This window comes from Camelus ferus, chromosome 23, assembly GCF_009834535.1.
Source record: "Camelus ferus isolate YT-003-E chromosome 23, BCGSAC_Cfer_1.0, whole genome shotgun sequence".
Lineage (NCBI taxonomy): Eukaryota > Metazoa > Chordata > Mammalia > Artiodactyla > Camelidae > Camelus > Camelus ferus.
In genome coordinates this window covers 29,792,748-29,808,208 of record NC_045718.1, presented here as the reverse complement: position 1 = coordinate 29,808,208, position 15,461 = coordinate 29,792,748, and the positions used below count along the sequence as shown (strand labels likewise).

General features: G+C 47.4%; 1 protein-coding gene across 1 annotated transcript in view; it reads right to left on the bottom strand.

Moving 5' to 3' along the window:
* Window positions 1-1,144: 1,144 nt before the first annotated feature.
* PARP1 (poly(ADP-ribose) polymerase 1) overlaps window positions 1,145-15,461 on the bottom strand; it is a 41,108-nt gene continuing 26,791 nt past the window's right edge. Inside the window, exons 14-23 of the mRNA XM_006188117.3 lie at window positions 13,154-13,282; window positions 10,172-10,255; window positions 8,666-8,788; window positions 7,982-8,110; window positions 6,421-6,519; window positions 5,768-5,920; window positions 4,709-4,836; window positions 3,919-3,980; window positions 2,286-2,400; window positions 1,145-2,006 (exon numbers count right to left, since the gene is read on the bottom strand). Coding sequence (XP_006188179.1) covers window positions 1,925-2,006; window positions 2,286-2,400; window positions 3,919-3,980; window positions 4,709-4,836; window positions 5,768-5,920; window positions 6,421-6,519; window positions 7,982-8,110; window positions 8,666-8,788; window positions 10,172-10,255; window positions 13,154-13,282 — 1,104 coding nt within the window. The 3' untranslated portion in view covers window positions 1,145-1,924. The remainder of the gene's footprint in view (window positions 2,007-2,285; window positions 2,401-3,918; window positions 3,981-4,708; window positions 4,837-5,767; window positions 5,921-6,420; window positions 6,520-7,981; window positions 8,111-8,665; window positions 8,789-10,171; window positions 10,256-13,153; window positions 13,283-15,461) is intronic.

Genomic DNA, 15,461 nt, shown 5'->3' with positions numbered 1-15,461 from the left:
CTCATCTCGGACCCTGTGCTTCTGCAGAAGGCCGTTGCTGCCGTCTTAAAATTTTTTAAATTCAAATGCATTCATTTTAGCTGCTACTCTGATTTTTGTAAATAAAGAAAACCAAAATATGAATATTGAAACATAAGTTCCCTCTTTTACAAGGAAAATATGGAAACAGGAATGTGAATCTCTCTTTAAGAAAGAAATCAGCTTTGATTACAGCGAACCCATTAAGCAATCACTCCAGCCTAAAAATACTGTTTAATCAGGTCCTGTGAGGGTAATTGCCTTTCTCTGTGCTGATAAAAAAAAAAGGCTAAGAATACAAAATATTCAGTGTGTAGAGAGCCTGAGAGCCTTGCTGAATGGCTGGTTAATCAGGAGAGGGGACCTCAAGTCCATGGTGCTAAGGATTTTCATCAAAAGTTAAAGACAATGAAAAGACACAAGGACTCTGTTAGCAAATCGATTTGTCAGTGTTTCCGTATCCGAATTCTAACTTGGGTTTGTATGGCCCTCCAAGTTTGCTGACTGCAGGAAGTCCAAGACATGGCTACTAAGGGACACAACCACCGTTCAGAAACTGCACCCGTTATAATCACTTAAATGTAGCTCAACTCAGAGAGAACATGTTTTTCTTCTTTCCTGTCTTGAATGTCTGTCTTCTGTTTTCCACACCAAAACAGAAACTTCTGGGTTTGAGACAGCGGCTCACTCTGCTGCCCTCTCTTGCCTGTGACTCTACCTTTCGGCTCACACTTCCCCTTCTCCTGTAAAAGGTCAAGGGTGTCGTAAGATACCACCCTGGCTTTCAGGGAACCTAAATATAAATATTTAATAAGCATCATTCTCAAATACACAGTAGTAGTATGAGGCAATACAATATATATGAAATAATACCCCACAGGACAGAACATGCTGACATGTTTTATCACCAAAAAGTATCTGGTAAACTGAAGAAAAGGAGGACTGCCCTCCTCTGCTTGGTTTTCTGTCACTCAGACCAAGCATCCCTACTGGGTGCTGCTGTCTGTTGCCTGGCATATTCTTGGGTTTCACAGATACGGGTAGTCCCTACACCCTACAGGTTCTGTGCACCGTGAAGATTAACCAGATCTGTAGTCAGAATGAGACCAAACACACAACGCACAAATACAGAAGCCGGTTTTAATTCAGAATTACTATTAGCCCTTGGGTATATTGGTGATATAGTTTTAATTTCGAAGACAAAATTGCTCATCGGAAAGTTGAGAATTTCAAATGCAACTCAAAACTACTATACTACATATTCTGAGAGCTTCCACATTCAAGTGTCTCTAGATAAGGAAATCGCTTTTTGTTTCTAAGTATGAGAAATTGTTAATGTTCTTCACAAAAAAAAAAAAACCCAAAAAGCTAAAAAGGGTGACAATAAATGCAGAATAAGAAAGAAAATTTAAATAGTATGAAATTAGTTTTTATTTTTACCTCAAAATAAATGCTTTAACATTTCTTCCAAAACTAAAGATGAACACTTAGAAGTAAGGATGGAAGATTATTTTTTCCTTCCCTGGGGTAACCAGTAAGGCAGACGTTCTAACGTGGCTTGATTCTTTCACTGGACTAGTCTAGACTCACACACACACACACACAAAAACCCTCCCCAACTTTTCCTCTACTGTCAGTTGTATCTACCAAGGTTATGGCTGGCAGAAAAAAAACCCTCAAAACAACCCCCCTCCCCTGCCCTGACCAACACAAAAAGGGATCAGAAAAGCTGGGAAAATCATTAAACATGTGACCAAGTGTTCATATAAAATCCTTTCTAAGGAGATTTAGTGAAGGTACTATCCCTTGGCAACCTAGCTGAGGTCTCTGCCTGGTCGGTCAGGGTGAAGCCCATCAGGCGAATTCACACCAGTCACTGGGCTGCGACTCAGCCGCACCTCACAGCTCACCACAGGGAAGTCTTAAAGTTGAACTTCAGCTTCAGCAGATACTTCAGATTGACTTGAGCAATATCGTAGACAATGTACCTGGAGGGGAAGCATGTCAAGGAACAAACAGTTCCATGATGGAGAGAGCACTTGCCACCCCCAAGCCGGCCCCTGGCCACACCCTGCAAACCCACACAGGTGGGGGTTCAGGCCCCTCACCCCGAACAACGAGAGACCACTGAGGGGAACTCTTCACCACGAGACACACCACAGGATGGTTTTCAGTTAGCAGGGCCCAGGTTAACTGGCTGCACATAAGTACCTCTACAGCTCCGGAATATTCCTCTGGGTTCACACAGCACACTTGTAAAAGGATACTCGTTATACAGTAGACAGGTGTCGCTCACACCAGATGGAATCCCGGTCCCAAGGGGAACGTCTACACCATCCATAGTAATACTAGCTGAAGGGTCAGGGGTAGTTTTGCCTAAACCTACAAAACAGAAGGCAGAAGTGATCTGATTTGTGAGAACAGATGTTGAAAATGCTCCAGGGAGGAGATTGTCACACTAAGTGAAGTAAGCCAGAAAGAGAAAAATACCATATGATATCTCTTATATGTAGAATCTAAAAAAAAAAAAAAAAAAAAAAAACCAAAAAAACCTAATGAATGTATTTACAAAACAGAAACAGACTCACAGACATAGAAAACAAACGTATGGTTATCAGGAGGGAGAGGGGGCGGGGAGGGATAAATTGGGAGCTGGGAATTTAGACACCAACTACTATACATAAAATAAACAAGGTCCTACTATATAGCACAGTCAATACCTTGCAATAGCCTATAATGAAAGAATATGAAAAAGAATACACACACATATATGTATGTGTAACTAAATCACTATGCTGTACACCAGAAACTAACACAACATTGTAAATCAACTATATTTCAATTAAAGAAAAAATTTAAAAAGTTAAAAAAAAAAGATACACGCACCCCAGTGTTCATAGAGGCACTATTTACAATAGCCAAAACGTGAAAGCACCCTAAGTGTCCATCAAGAGATGACTGGACAAAGAAGATGTTGCATACATACAACGGAATATTACTAATACTACTTAGCCACAAAAAAGGAATGAAACAATGCCATTTGCAGAAGCATGGATGGATCTACAGATTAGCACACTAAGTAAATCAAAGATAAATATTATATATCACTTACATGTGGGCTCTAAAAATAATGCAAATGGATATATTTGCAAAACAGAAACAGACTCAGGACAGAAAATAAACTTATAGTTAGCAAAGGTGAAAGGAGAGGGGGATAAATTAGGAGTATGGGATTAACAGATACACACTACTATATACAAAATGGACAAACAACAAGGATTTACTGAATAGCAGAGAACTATACTCAATATCTTGTAAAAATCTATAATGAAAAAAATCTGAAATATATATATAACTGAATTACTTTTCTGTACACCTGAAGCTAATACAATATTGTAAATCAACTATACTTCAATAAAAAAAAAGAATGAAAAAAAAAAAGACATACAAATCCCATACTGTATCCTTCTTCAAGACATTAAAACTGTAGGTATGTATCAAGTATACCAGGGTATTATCCTTAACTGATCTTCATAAGCATAGTAGTTCTTCCCATCTCCTGCTTTCTATTGAGAACTCTAAAGCAGCCACTTCAACTGGGCAGCAGGAGACCCTAAGTCATGTTATGAGCTTCAGCAACCCAAGAAGCCCGAGGTACCACTGTGCCACTAGAGGTCCCTCAATGCTGTAGCTAAGTCAGGTTAAAACCCAAAGCCAATGCATCCAGTTAGTGAAGCATGAGCCAAGACTCTTCTATGGCATTTGTGACACCAGCTACAGCCACAGAGAGTCAAACTCCAAAAGCCAGCCATAGGAATGGGGCTTCGGGGGAAAGAAAGTTCTCTCCCTGTGCTGGTCATGGTGCCTGGGGCTATAGCAGCAGCTTCTGAAACACATTACCTTTGACACTGTGCTTGCCCTTGGGTAACTTGCTGATATGTGAAGCGTGCTTCAGTTCATACCTATTTAAGAGAAGACAGTTTCAGAAGAGCCTCTGAAGTCCCCAGGCTCTCAAATCAACACTGATTATCAGAGCAAGGTCACAAGAGATGCTTAGGCAAACATGCACAGAACCCGGTCCACCTTCATTGCTAGGAGCTTCCTCCCACTCTGGCTCTAGAAACTGAAGGTGCAGTCCTTTTTTTAACAGCTTGTGCCAATGATCACTGCTATGGGGCCACTCAGGAGGTTTCTGTCTAGTTCATGATCCCAGGTATTACATTACCCTGCTCTTTGGGTTATAGCTGATAGGACCAAGGTGGACAACCAATCCAAGGTGGACCAATCAGATCTTCTCTGCAGGGAATTTGTAACCGGGATTAAAACTGCAGTTCAATTTGAGTTGGCCTCAGACAGAAAATCTAAACAGCAGCTGGTGGAAAGGGGCTAGGAGGTGACCATTCTTTGTGCAAATCACTCTCTCTGCTTCCTGGTCCACAGAAAGAATGTACACGGCCAGTTCCTGAGGCCTGGTTATACTCCCGTCCTTGGGCTTTGTGAGGCATTCCTATACTTCCTTGTTCACTTAACTTGAATTGGTGTCTGATACCCACTGCCTAACTGGTGAGTCCTCTTAATTGTGGTGGGGAATTTCTAGAATCACCTCCCAGCCAAAGGAAGCTCTCTTCCCTGTAGCTCACAGCACCCACCTCCATCAATTACCACCAGCCCCAAAGCCAGGGTTACTCACATGTTTCCAAGGGCAACTTCTCCCAACAGAATGAGGCCTATTGGGTCTCCCTGGGATGTGTGGCAGTAGTTGGCACTCTTGGAGACCATGTCAGCGAAATAGATCCCTTTACCAAACATGTAGCCGGTCTGGAGGGATGGAAAAAGGACAGCTGAAAACCTTCTAATGGGACGTTAGCAGCACCACTATGAGCCAGGCAACAAAGCTAAGAGGTGCGACACCCCTCTCCCATGTCTCACAGCGCCCCCCCCCTGCAGGGGTCACTGAGGCCTGCACTCAGGCGCAGGTGGTTCAGATCCCAGATCTGCCAGATACCCAGGGGCTGCAGGAAGTTACTCAGCCTCCGTGGACCTCACATGTTCTTCTTGGAACGGGGGGAAAGTAACCCCATGGGGCTGCTGTGAAAATTATATGAGTAAATAACAGTTTTTCATACCAGGGCCTAGCCCATATGGACACCCAATAAATGTGTCTTATTTTTATTCCTTTTCGTAAGTGAAAACGAGGTTCAGAGAGGTTAGGGAGTTTGCCCAAGTCACGTGTACAAGTCACAAGTCACAGCACTGGTGAGTCCAGTTGTCAAGCCTCTTTGCCTTCTAGTTTTTACAATCACAAAATGAGGGGCCTGGAAGACCACAGCTAAGTTCCTGTCCAGCTGGTCACGTCTATAATCCAGCAGGTGACACAACAATCCCATGTCTGGGTCTGGCTCTACTTGTCATTGAGGCAGACGTGGAGCTGGGAGGGGCAGGTCTGAATGCAGCCTGGCCTGCTCTTTGCCAGTCAACATATCTGATTACTTCCTTTATTCCAGAAACCATGCTCGATAAGGTGCAGCCACACTCTCAACAGTGAGGGTCAGGAGAGGGACGTTTGGCAACACCGGCCTCATCAGCCACAGATGAGCCAATACCTACATCTTTAAACAAGGCCGCTTATTCACTGGGGCATGCACACTTCTCACTCAAGGATCCACAAAGCTCTCTGGAGACAGCTGCAGGGACAGGTACTGGCCACCCCCCCACCCCCAAAACACACCTCCCCAGGCCAGGCACGTACCACAGGCGCTTCAGGCGGGGCTATCCGGAGACCCTGGGACAGGATCCCAGCAAAGTTGGTGGTCCTGGACCCGTGCCACAGCAACCTTCGGTTGTGCAGCTGCTTAAACGGCTTGTAACGCTGGGTCTCCCCTTCACGCTCTATCTTAAAGATCTGGCCAGAGCATTAAATAAAGAAGAGAGAGAGGGATGGAGCCACCTGTTACTCGGGTTAACTGAAAGATCTGACTAGATGCAGGAGGAATGACCAGTTGTCTACAGAGCTGGAACATGTAAGGCCTTTTGTACTATGTGAGATGTTTCAATCAGGCTGGGATGGAGCAACATGTTAGTCCAGGTTCCACCGAGCAGAGACCAGTTGTTAAAATTAATACTACATGTAACAGGTGCACCCCTGAGGCATTTGATTCTGGAACTCTGATAATAGCTGATGCCACACTAGGTCTTATGGTAGGAAATGTCCTTTAAAACAGAATAAGAGGCCACCCCAAAACCATAAGATTGCACATTTTTCTGTTCTACAGACAACTGAGTCACTTCCTCTGGCTATTCAAGGCAAAGTAAACTGCTTTTCCTACCCCGGGCCAGACTGGAGGAATGAGCAGGGAAGAGCTGGAAGGACCTAAAGGGCGCGGAGGGAGAAGAGAGTCTTACATCAATGACTTCCAAGTCGTACGCATTGTGTGTGGTCGCATGAGTGTTCTTAACATACTTCCTGATGGTCTCTGCTTCTTCGGAATCTTTGTCCACCACCTAGAAGAAAGGCGTCTGGAAATTAGAGCAAAGGAGTCCCCAGGAGAGCCACCTGGAGGCAGGAAGAACAAGCACAGGCTCAGTGATGCACAGGTAACACATGGCCCTTGTGGAGGCCCAGGTGGGACAGAGCCAGCCCCGTGTTCCAGGGCAGGTGCTGGGCCAGCAGTCCCACCTCCCCCAGCAATGGCCTCTTCATCATCTATTTGGATGATCTCGGCGACCCTTCTGTCTTAAAACCCTATGCTTTGAGGTATCAGGAAAGCTAGAAACACAGGGCTCACTGTAGGGGAAACAGGAACCTCCAGAACAAGGAGCTGCCCCCCAGGTACTGTCCAGCTCACTGCGAGTTAAAACACCAGAACCAGGAGACACCCCACAGTCAAGACTTGCAATCAAAAGCAGCAAGGATGTGACAGAGTACAGGGGTTTTGATGAAGGGGACAAATGCTCCATCTCTTCTGAATTCTCAGGGCCATGCACATTGTGGCTCAGAATATATGCCCATCATATAACTGTCAAATAATGTAATCTATGCTAAATAAATATGAGTAGATTATGGGAAAAGCTATGTGTGTTCTCTTATGCTTTCATATTCTTACCCAAAGTTCAGAGAATTCAGGAATTCTGGTCTTCCTCATTGCCTCTTAATTAAAAAGCTTCAGAATCATAAATGGAGAGAATAACAACCCCTTCACAAAGAACCACGCCATCTGGTGTCCTCCCCTGTGTACACCACAGATCTACACTTTGTCCTAAGCAAGGAGCAAAGGCTTTTTTTTAGTGATATAAACATACCACACCAGGCTCAAAAGACTGGAGTGCGCTTGAACCCCTTACACTGCAGGGAAGGACACAGAGACTGAGGAAGTAAGGCACACTGGAGATATGAGACCAGATCAAGGCCAGCGCAAGCTGGGAGCCGAGGAAGAAACTCCTCCTCCAGGTGGCCAAGGCAAGGTGATTTGTGCCCAAGCCTCCAACACACCCAAGTTCAAAGACTGTGTGCACCAACACAGCCACTTTGACTCCAGAAAACATGAACCCAGGCATCGTATTTTTATTACAGCTGCTTTCAGGCATTTCCACGTCTGAAGCAGGATACAGTGACAGACCTGCTAGAATTCATGTCACAAGAATCTCCAAATACAGAGACCCTCTCTAGATTAAGAGGAAAAACGAAACTTTAAAACCCTCTCAAAAATAGGTCTCTGCTAAGCTGAGCCCCTGGCTTGGAAGCCTGCCTTGTGAACAAGGTGCTTCTTTACAAGTGAAACGCTCTGGGGTTCTCCTAGCACCACAAGCAGCAATACCTGGGAACTTGTTAGGACGACTGATCCTTGGACTCCAGCAATCTGTTTTAATAAAGCTCTCCAGGAGATCCCGATGTACATTCAACTTTGGGGATCTCTGCTCTTGGGATGAAAGGTCAGGGTGCTTCAGAAAGGGTGGACCCTGTTACCTTAATGTCAGTTTTGAGCTTCTCATAGTTGACATCGATGGGGTCCTTGCTGCTGTCATCAGAACCACCCCTGAGCAGGCTGTAGGCCACCTCAATGTCCAGCAAGTTGTCCAGCATTTCCACCTTGGCCTGGAGGAACAAAAGAAAAACCCTGAGCTAAGCACAAGGTGAGAGGAAGCCTCACCCAGTTCTGGCAGAGACAACTGACGTGGAGATAACTTTCAACAGACAGTGAGTGGGCCCCTCCCAGCTGCTCAGGGAAAGTCCATCATCTAAACATTTCTAGGGATTTACAGAACACTAAGGGGAGCCTGGTCCCTGGAGGAGAAGAGGCAGAAGCCACATGGCTGTGGTAAGAACTGTCTCTCTTCTGGAATACACTGGTGACAGGTGGGGACCTATCCCTGGCTCCCTTATGAAGCAGAGAGAAAGATGCTCCCCTCTCATATGGCTCCTTTCCCCACACTGATGCAGTACAACAAGGGCAGGAGAAACTGACTATTCTGCCCATGGTCAGGCTCCCCATATGAGTAGACACCCCACTTCAAAATGAGGGCCCAGAGATGGCCCTGCCAGCACTGGCCACTGCCCTCAGGGATCATGAAATGGGGAGCGGCTGAAAGGGAGCAACATCCATCCCTGCACCAGCCCGGGACCTGGGGCTCCCCGCCTCCCCTGTGCTACCTGCACACTGTCCGCATTGTTCAGGAGCGGAGGCTTCTTCATTCCGAAGTCGTGGGGGATCAGGGTGTAGAAGCGATTTGAGAGATCCAGGATCTGGGAGTCGCTGCTGCCCTGGGACACTGCCTTTAGGGGAAGGGACAGAGGGAACAGACTGAAGCAGCACTCTGAGCCCCCAGCACTTGGACAGGGCCTTTCCCTCTAGGAGCCGAGCACTGCAGTGGAGTCCCAAGGCAGCCCGGTGCACGCCCAGGCCAGGAAACCCCCTTCTGAGAGAGTCATGCAACTGGACAGCCGAGGATCCTATCCTCAAACTGCGTGGCTCAGCACACACCAGGCTCCCCATATAAAACTGCATTCATACCAAGAGCTGTTTAAAGCCCCCACCACTCTGCAAAATGTTAATAACTACAGCATTTCAGTGGTGGGCTCATGGCTGTTGCTGTAAAATTCTCTTAACTTTTTGTATATCTGGAAACTTTTCATAATAAAATGTTAAAGGGGGGGAAAAAACCTCATTGCTATAAAATTCAGTCAGGTTCCTTTGGCCAAGGAACTTTATCTTTAAGTCAGGGAATTTGTTTTTATTGCTCCTGGAGGTCCAAGTGGCCAGACACAGAAAGGCTTTCCTCTCCACGTGCAGAAGGTGCTCAATAAATGTACAGAGATGGAGGAGCTGGATCACCAATCACTGCATACTTTGCAGACTTCCTAGGTGACTGTGGGACAGTAAAGGGCAATGAGTTGGCACCCTGCAGGCGCAAAGTCCCGAGTCTGCTGCTCACTGTGACATCGGCTTCTCCAGGTCACAGTGAGCAGCTTATAGTTTGCTCAGTGTGATGAGCAGCCCTTCTACCTAGAAATTCTGGAACGAGAAAGAGCTTGGGCTGAGGAAAGCCTTTCAGGTCTCAGGCAGAGGGTAACAAGGAAAGAGGTCCCTGCTCAGGACCAGTTGTAACGAGATTTAGTTTCTGCACTTCAGGGCCTTCTCTCCAGCACCAGGCAGAGTCCCCCTCCCCTGGCCCACTTCAGCTTCCTGCACGCTCTTCTTCATTCACAGTCCAAGCCTACATGCCACCTGCAAAACACAAGCGGAACCTTCCTGCCTCTCCAGGGCACAGCGTGAAGGCTCCGGGTCTGGGGGACCTGGGGAGATGCTCAGCAAGGTGATGCTGAATGAACATGAATGAAAGCAACACAACATTTAACTTTCAATTCGATAATTTCCTAGTAACTGCAAAATAAACTCAACCTCTCTTAAGGACACACAAAATGAGGGAAGAGAACCAAATTCTTCAACAAGTTTATAGGGAGTTTACTGTATACCTGGTAATGGAAAACATCATTAATTCATTAGTATTGTGACCATCTTTTTACAAGTGGCAGGCACTTGTCACACTTGCTGAACTGAAAAATATCTAAATCATCCTGAATCAGTACATCTATTTCATTAACCTTGAGTACATGAACTGCCACCCCCCCAAGAGGAGAGGCAGGCCCCTCGCTTACCTGCTGGACCTCACTGAGGATGGAATAGGCAGCCTGGATCTGCCTTTTGCTCAGCTTCCCCAGGGGCATCTTCTGAAGGTCAATCTGAGGACACAGAGGGTTTTCCCTTTGAAAGCCGGGACTGTGCAGTGAGATGATGAGAGAGCCAGACTGAGCACCCCCAGGCCTCCCGGGCCCCCACGGAAGCAGTCACAAGCCTGCCCGGTCCTCCTTGGGAGACCCAGTGACCCAACTCCACGGGCTTTGCAGCACCAACCCAATGCAGGGGACAGGAGTCTGAAAGAAGATTCTTGCTCACTTCATTTACAGCAGGGATAAGCCAGCCAGGGCTCCCCCACCTCTGTGCTCAGGTTGAAACAGCTCCACGCTTCTGGAAGAAGGCACAGCAGGACTCCTCATCTAATTTCAAAGTGAGGATCAGCTGCGCCCGGGAAGCCCTTCCTGGGGTCTCAGAGCTAAAGCCATTCCCAGCCGGAAGACAAGAGCCATCAAGTGGTAAAATTATTATTAAAAGGACACACCCTTGAACACACATACTTATGAGTCAACAGTGTTCCCTTCAAGCCAGTCATCCCAACACTGCTGCTGCTCATGACACCTGGGAAGCAGCATCAAGGGGGGCGGCGAGCTGGCTGCAGCCTTCTAGAAGCATGAGCTCTGCAACCAGAGGCCTGGTCACCAGTGAGAGAGCGAGGCACCCCCGGGCCTTGACTTCCCACCTGTAAGAGGCACCCACTCCCTGTGGGAGGGACCTGCTCGAATGCTGGCCTAGCGCCTCCCACGTCAGTGCACCAGGGGCCCCTTGCTCTGTCCCCGGAGTCTGTCTCCAGGGCTGCTCCTGGAGAACCCTGGGAGCCCCCACCTTTACATCTCTAGCACCTGCAGTGCCTGGAACAGAGACGGAGCTGGGTAAGCACTCGAGAAACTGAACCGCTCTGCTGATTACGTGAAATGTGAAAGTGCTCACAGCCCATCAGGCACCCAGCAGGGGCCAGGGGTGACAGCGTCTCATGACGGCCACAAACTGTGGCATGTCCGCTTCCCTCAATACCATCCATCCCGAGGGGACAGCTGGTTTCTGGGAAGAGTTAATAGTTGGAGCTAAGTCCCGGGAAGAAGGTGGATAATCTATTTTGAGCCAAGAGCACAGTATAATAAAAGAGCAGAGTGACCTCAGCATGGACTATGAGCTGGCTCTAAAGCAATTCTAAAGAAGGAACTCAAAAGATGTTCTGACCCAGGGCAGCGTGACCAGAGAAAGCAGATACTCTGAAAGAAGCCATTTCCCCGAGCTGTGTAATTTTGGTGTTAATTTTAAAAAGACCTGGTCTCTCTAAAGTACACCCTCAAAATGGACACACACAGACCACAAGAACAAGAGCAGGGCTCAACCAACACAAGCTGCCATCACTCCCGACTGGGCAGGGGCTCCACGGCAGCTCCGTGTAGGGAGAAAGTGAACCGTGGGAGCCATGTTCCCGGGTCAGGGCGCCGCGTCCAGGGCTGGGGACACAGCCCACACTCTCCCCTCGGCTGGAGCCGAGCGCCCAGACCCCACTCTGCTCGGGGCCCAGGACTCAGCCTCAATGGGGAGCACGAGGTTCCCCCGGTTACCAGGTTTACTTGTCTACCTGGTCACCCAACCCACGTGGTGCCCATCGGGCTCGGGGTGGGCGTCCCTTTTCCACAAACTTCCTACAGGCTGCCTTCCCGCAGCAGGCCCCTGGCCCTTTCTTGCTAAACTAGTTCCCTGTCTTGAAGTAGAACGACCTAGAAAACATGTCATTGCACAGAAAGAGCCAGGATTTGATCACACTTGACAAATTCTATGAATCGTAAATGAACCAGAGTACTGGAAGCTGGAAATGGTGTGTGAGATATTTCTTTTGAAACACTAATGAAATGAAGATGACCCCCTGCCGGCCCCAGCACACCTCTCTTCCTCTGCCTCACACACCCACATTCTTGGTGAGCCCACCGACAAGTTGTTCAAACTAGTCAGACCTCCCAAACAGAAGTTGGGGTGTTTAGCTATTTAAACAAGACATTGCACAAGCCCTGGCTACTGCACACCCGTCAGGGGTTGTCTAGGATGTGACTCAACGCTCTGTTTTCCAACAGCAGCTGAGCCGTGAGCAGTCCCATCAGGCTGAGCTCCAGACAGAGTGGTTCATACAACCCAAATCTGTCCCATCCCCCTCCAAGGCTGGGTGGAGCCTCTAGGAAGGACCTGCGAAGAAGCAGGGAGCAAGCGAGCTGGTGAATGGCCAAGGCTGATCTGCAGCTCTCGCCCTCTCTGCTGGTCCCTGCTTGTTCTTCAGAGCCGCCTGAAGCTTCTGGGCTCAGTGGAGAGGGAAGAGGGAGAGCCTGTGCTTGCTAGCTAGATATCAGCAGTGCCTGGACCCCCTCTGCTCTCAATGCCCCCGGAAGTCAGCACCAAGAGCTCTGATGCCAGAGGCAGCAAGAACAAGGGGCCCTTCTGCACTCATCTCCCAGGGGAACAGACAGAGAACTTGGCCTTGGCTGGTAGCCCCCGCCATTCATCCCTGGACAGAGACACAACCTAACCATCACCCCACCCCACCCAGCCCCATGCCCAGTCTCTTCTTTAAAAAGCTGGTATGAATTTTATCTGAAGAAGCAAGTGTCAGAAGCTCTCTGCGCCTCTGTCAGTGCTGGTCAGAGCAGTTCGTTTACTCTAAGGGGGAAATGTCTCGGACTTTCCATGACAGCTCCACGTGGCCTGTTTGGTTGGGCCACAAAAGAACTATGCCCACACAGCCCATTACTGCAATAAGGGAAAAAATGCAAGGGGGCCTGGGGACCCAGGGGACAGCTCTCCACAACATACCAAGGATCCTCTGCAAAAGAGCAAGCCCGCCAGGCCTCAGTGCTCCTACGTGTCTTAGGCTGAAGAACAGCCACCGAACTTGGCAACACGCAAATCAGAAAACAATCCCAGATAAACAAAAGTGCAGTAACCTCGTACTCCACCATGGCTTTCTTCATGCTTTCCACATCAAAGATCATCTTAATGAGGTCCTGCACCGGCTTGGGGAGCTTGGACTTGGTGCCAGGGTTTACTGTTAGCTTCTTCACCGCCTCTTCATCCTTTAGGGAAAAAGAAAACCCGGAAGAGACCCAGTAAAACAACCCAAGTAAAGTGGGGGTGGTGTTTGGGGGTTGGGATGCAGGGAAAGGACACAGGATGGAGTGCCACCAGCAAGAAAAGGCTGAGTGTTTTGTTGGGGAAGCACGTGTGAGTGTGAACTGGATCAGATTCTTCCGGTGCAACCCCAAGTCCCCTTGGCTGCTCCAGATTCTTATTCCAGCTGCCACTGTAGAATCCAGCTCTGCACAGGCTGCCCTGCAGGCACTTACACTCCCCTCATGCCCTCACCTCCTCCTCCTCTCATCACTTCCTACCCTGGGGTTGCTGGTGCCCTGTGCCTGGGAACCTGCTCAGTGCCCTACTCACACCCCAAACTGGCAGCACTGGGCAGCTGAGTGAACCTTGGACCCAGGAACACTGGACGGATGGACAAATTCTGCCCCCCTCCATACACTGCCTCACCCCAGGGCCAGTTGTAAGACTGTGTTCATACAGCCTTCCCTATAGTCCCAAAGGATCAAGCAGTCAGTCAGGCTTCCGGCCAGGCAGCTTGACAATGCTAAAATACATCCTAGCACCAACTCATCCTCCCCTCCCTGCGCCTCACCCCTGCTCTCTGGAGTTGTTCTTTCTAATATACTAATAGCGCAGGACTCTACCCCTGCCATCTGGAGAATCCAGGGTGAGCCAAGACCATGCTGTGTTGAAAATGCCTCAACTCTTCTCACTTTTGAACACACAAGAGCAGGGACTGTGCTCTGTCCATCAGTGTCCCTAGCAACTAACAGTGTTTGGTATTTATTTTGAGTGAAGCTAATGGCACTGGGCTTTGATCCTGGAATCTGCTTGGCTTAACGAAGCTGTCTGCTGCTAGTGCTCATGGCTACTGCTGTCAACATCACAGAGGATCTACTCTTAACGCTGAAACAAGTCTTAACACATTCTTACCCTCTGGTTATAACTTCACTTGAAGGTAAACTATTAAAAAGCCTTATTTAAATGCATATACTCTGTGATCTGGCAGCTCGATCTCTAATGGTAAGAATCACAAAGGCACACAGATACTTACATGTGTATCAGCATCATTATAGCAAGTACCTGGGAACAATCTAAATGCCTAATTGGAGGATGCAGGGTGTTATTTGGAAATTACAAATTACAGCCATCCACAAGATGGAATTCTTTACAGACCTAAGGAATGATGCTCTCGATCAGTGCAGTTTAATACAGCAGGCACTGGTTTTAACATGTGGCCAGTCTGAATTGAGATGTATTGTAAGAGCTAAAAAATATACCAGTTTTCAAAGATTTATTTAGGAAAAAAAAAAATCTCAGTGATACCAATATACCAAAATGATACTTTGGACATACTGGTTAATAACTAGTTAAATAACTAGTTTAATAACTAGTACGAATTTCACTGTTTCGTTTTGCCCTTTAAAATGCAGCTACTAGAAAAAAAAATGTAGCTACTGAAATATTTACAGTTGCATAGGCGGCTTCGTATTTCTGCTGGACAGCACTGCTCTAGAAGGCATGGGGAAATGCTCCCGGTACATTAAGGCAGAAAGCAGGTGGTGGCAAAACAGTATGTAAGGAGAGACTCCAGTGTTATGGGGGGAAAGCGCCTGTAGACTATAAAGACATACACCATGATTTTAACTGCAGTTAACTCTGGGTGATTTTAATTTTTTGTGCCATTGTATATCTGACAGTTGGCCCCTCTGTATATGTGCTTTCTCCCTATCCTCAGTACGACACCCACAGATCATAGCACTGCAGTATTTACTACTGCAAAAAAATCCACATGTATGTGAACCCACGTAGTTCAAACCTGTGTCATTCAAGGGTCAACTGTACATACTTTTGAAATGGGAAAAATAAACTCAGTAGGGGACAGCGCTGAGTTAGACAAGTCTGTGTGAACTTAAAGTCCAAGTTCTTGATCTCAACATTACATAAGACTTAATTTCTATTTTTAATGGTATAGCTCATGACACTTTCCATAAACTAGAGTTCCCCCTCTGAGATGTGCTAGGCCTCAAAGACTTGGAATTAAAATCTGTACCACCTACAAGTCTCTTTCTGCAGAATAAATGTGCACCCCTCCCACCCATTATAAAAGCAGGTTTTCCTGTAAAAACAAGGTAAGCATTTTGTCAAAACAAATGGCCACAA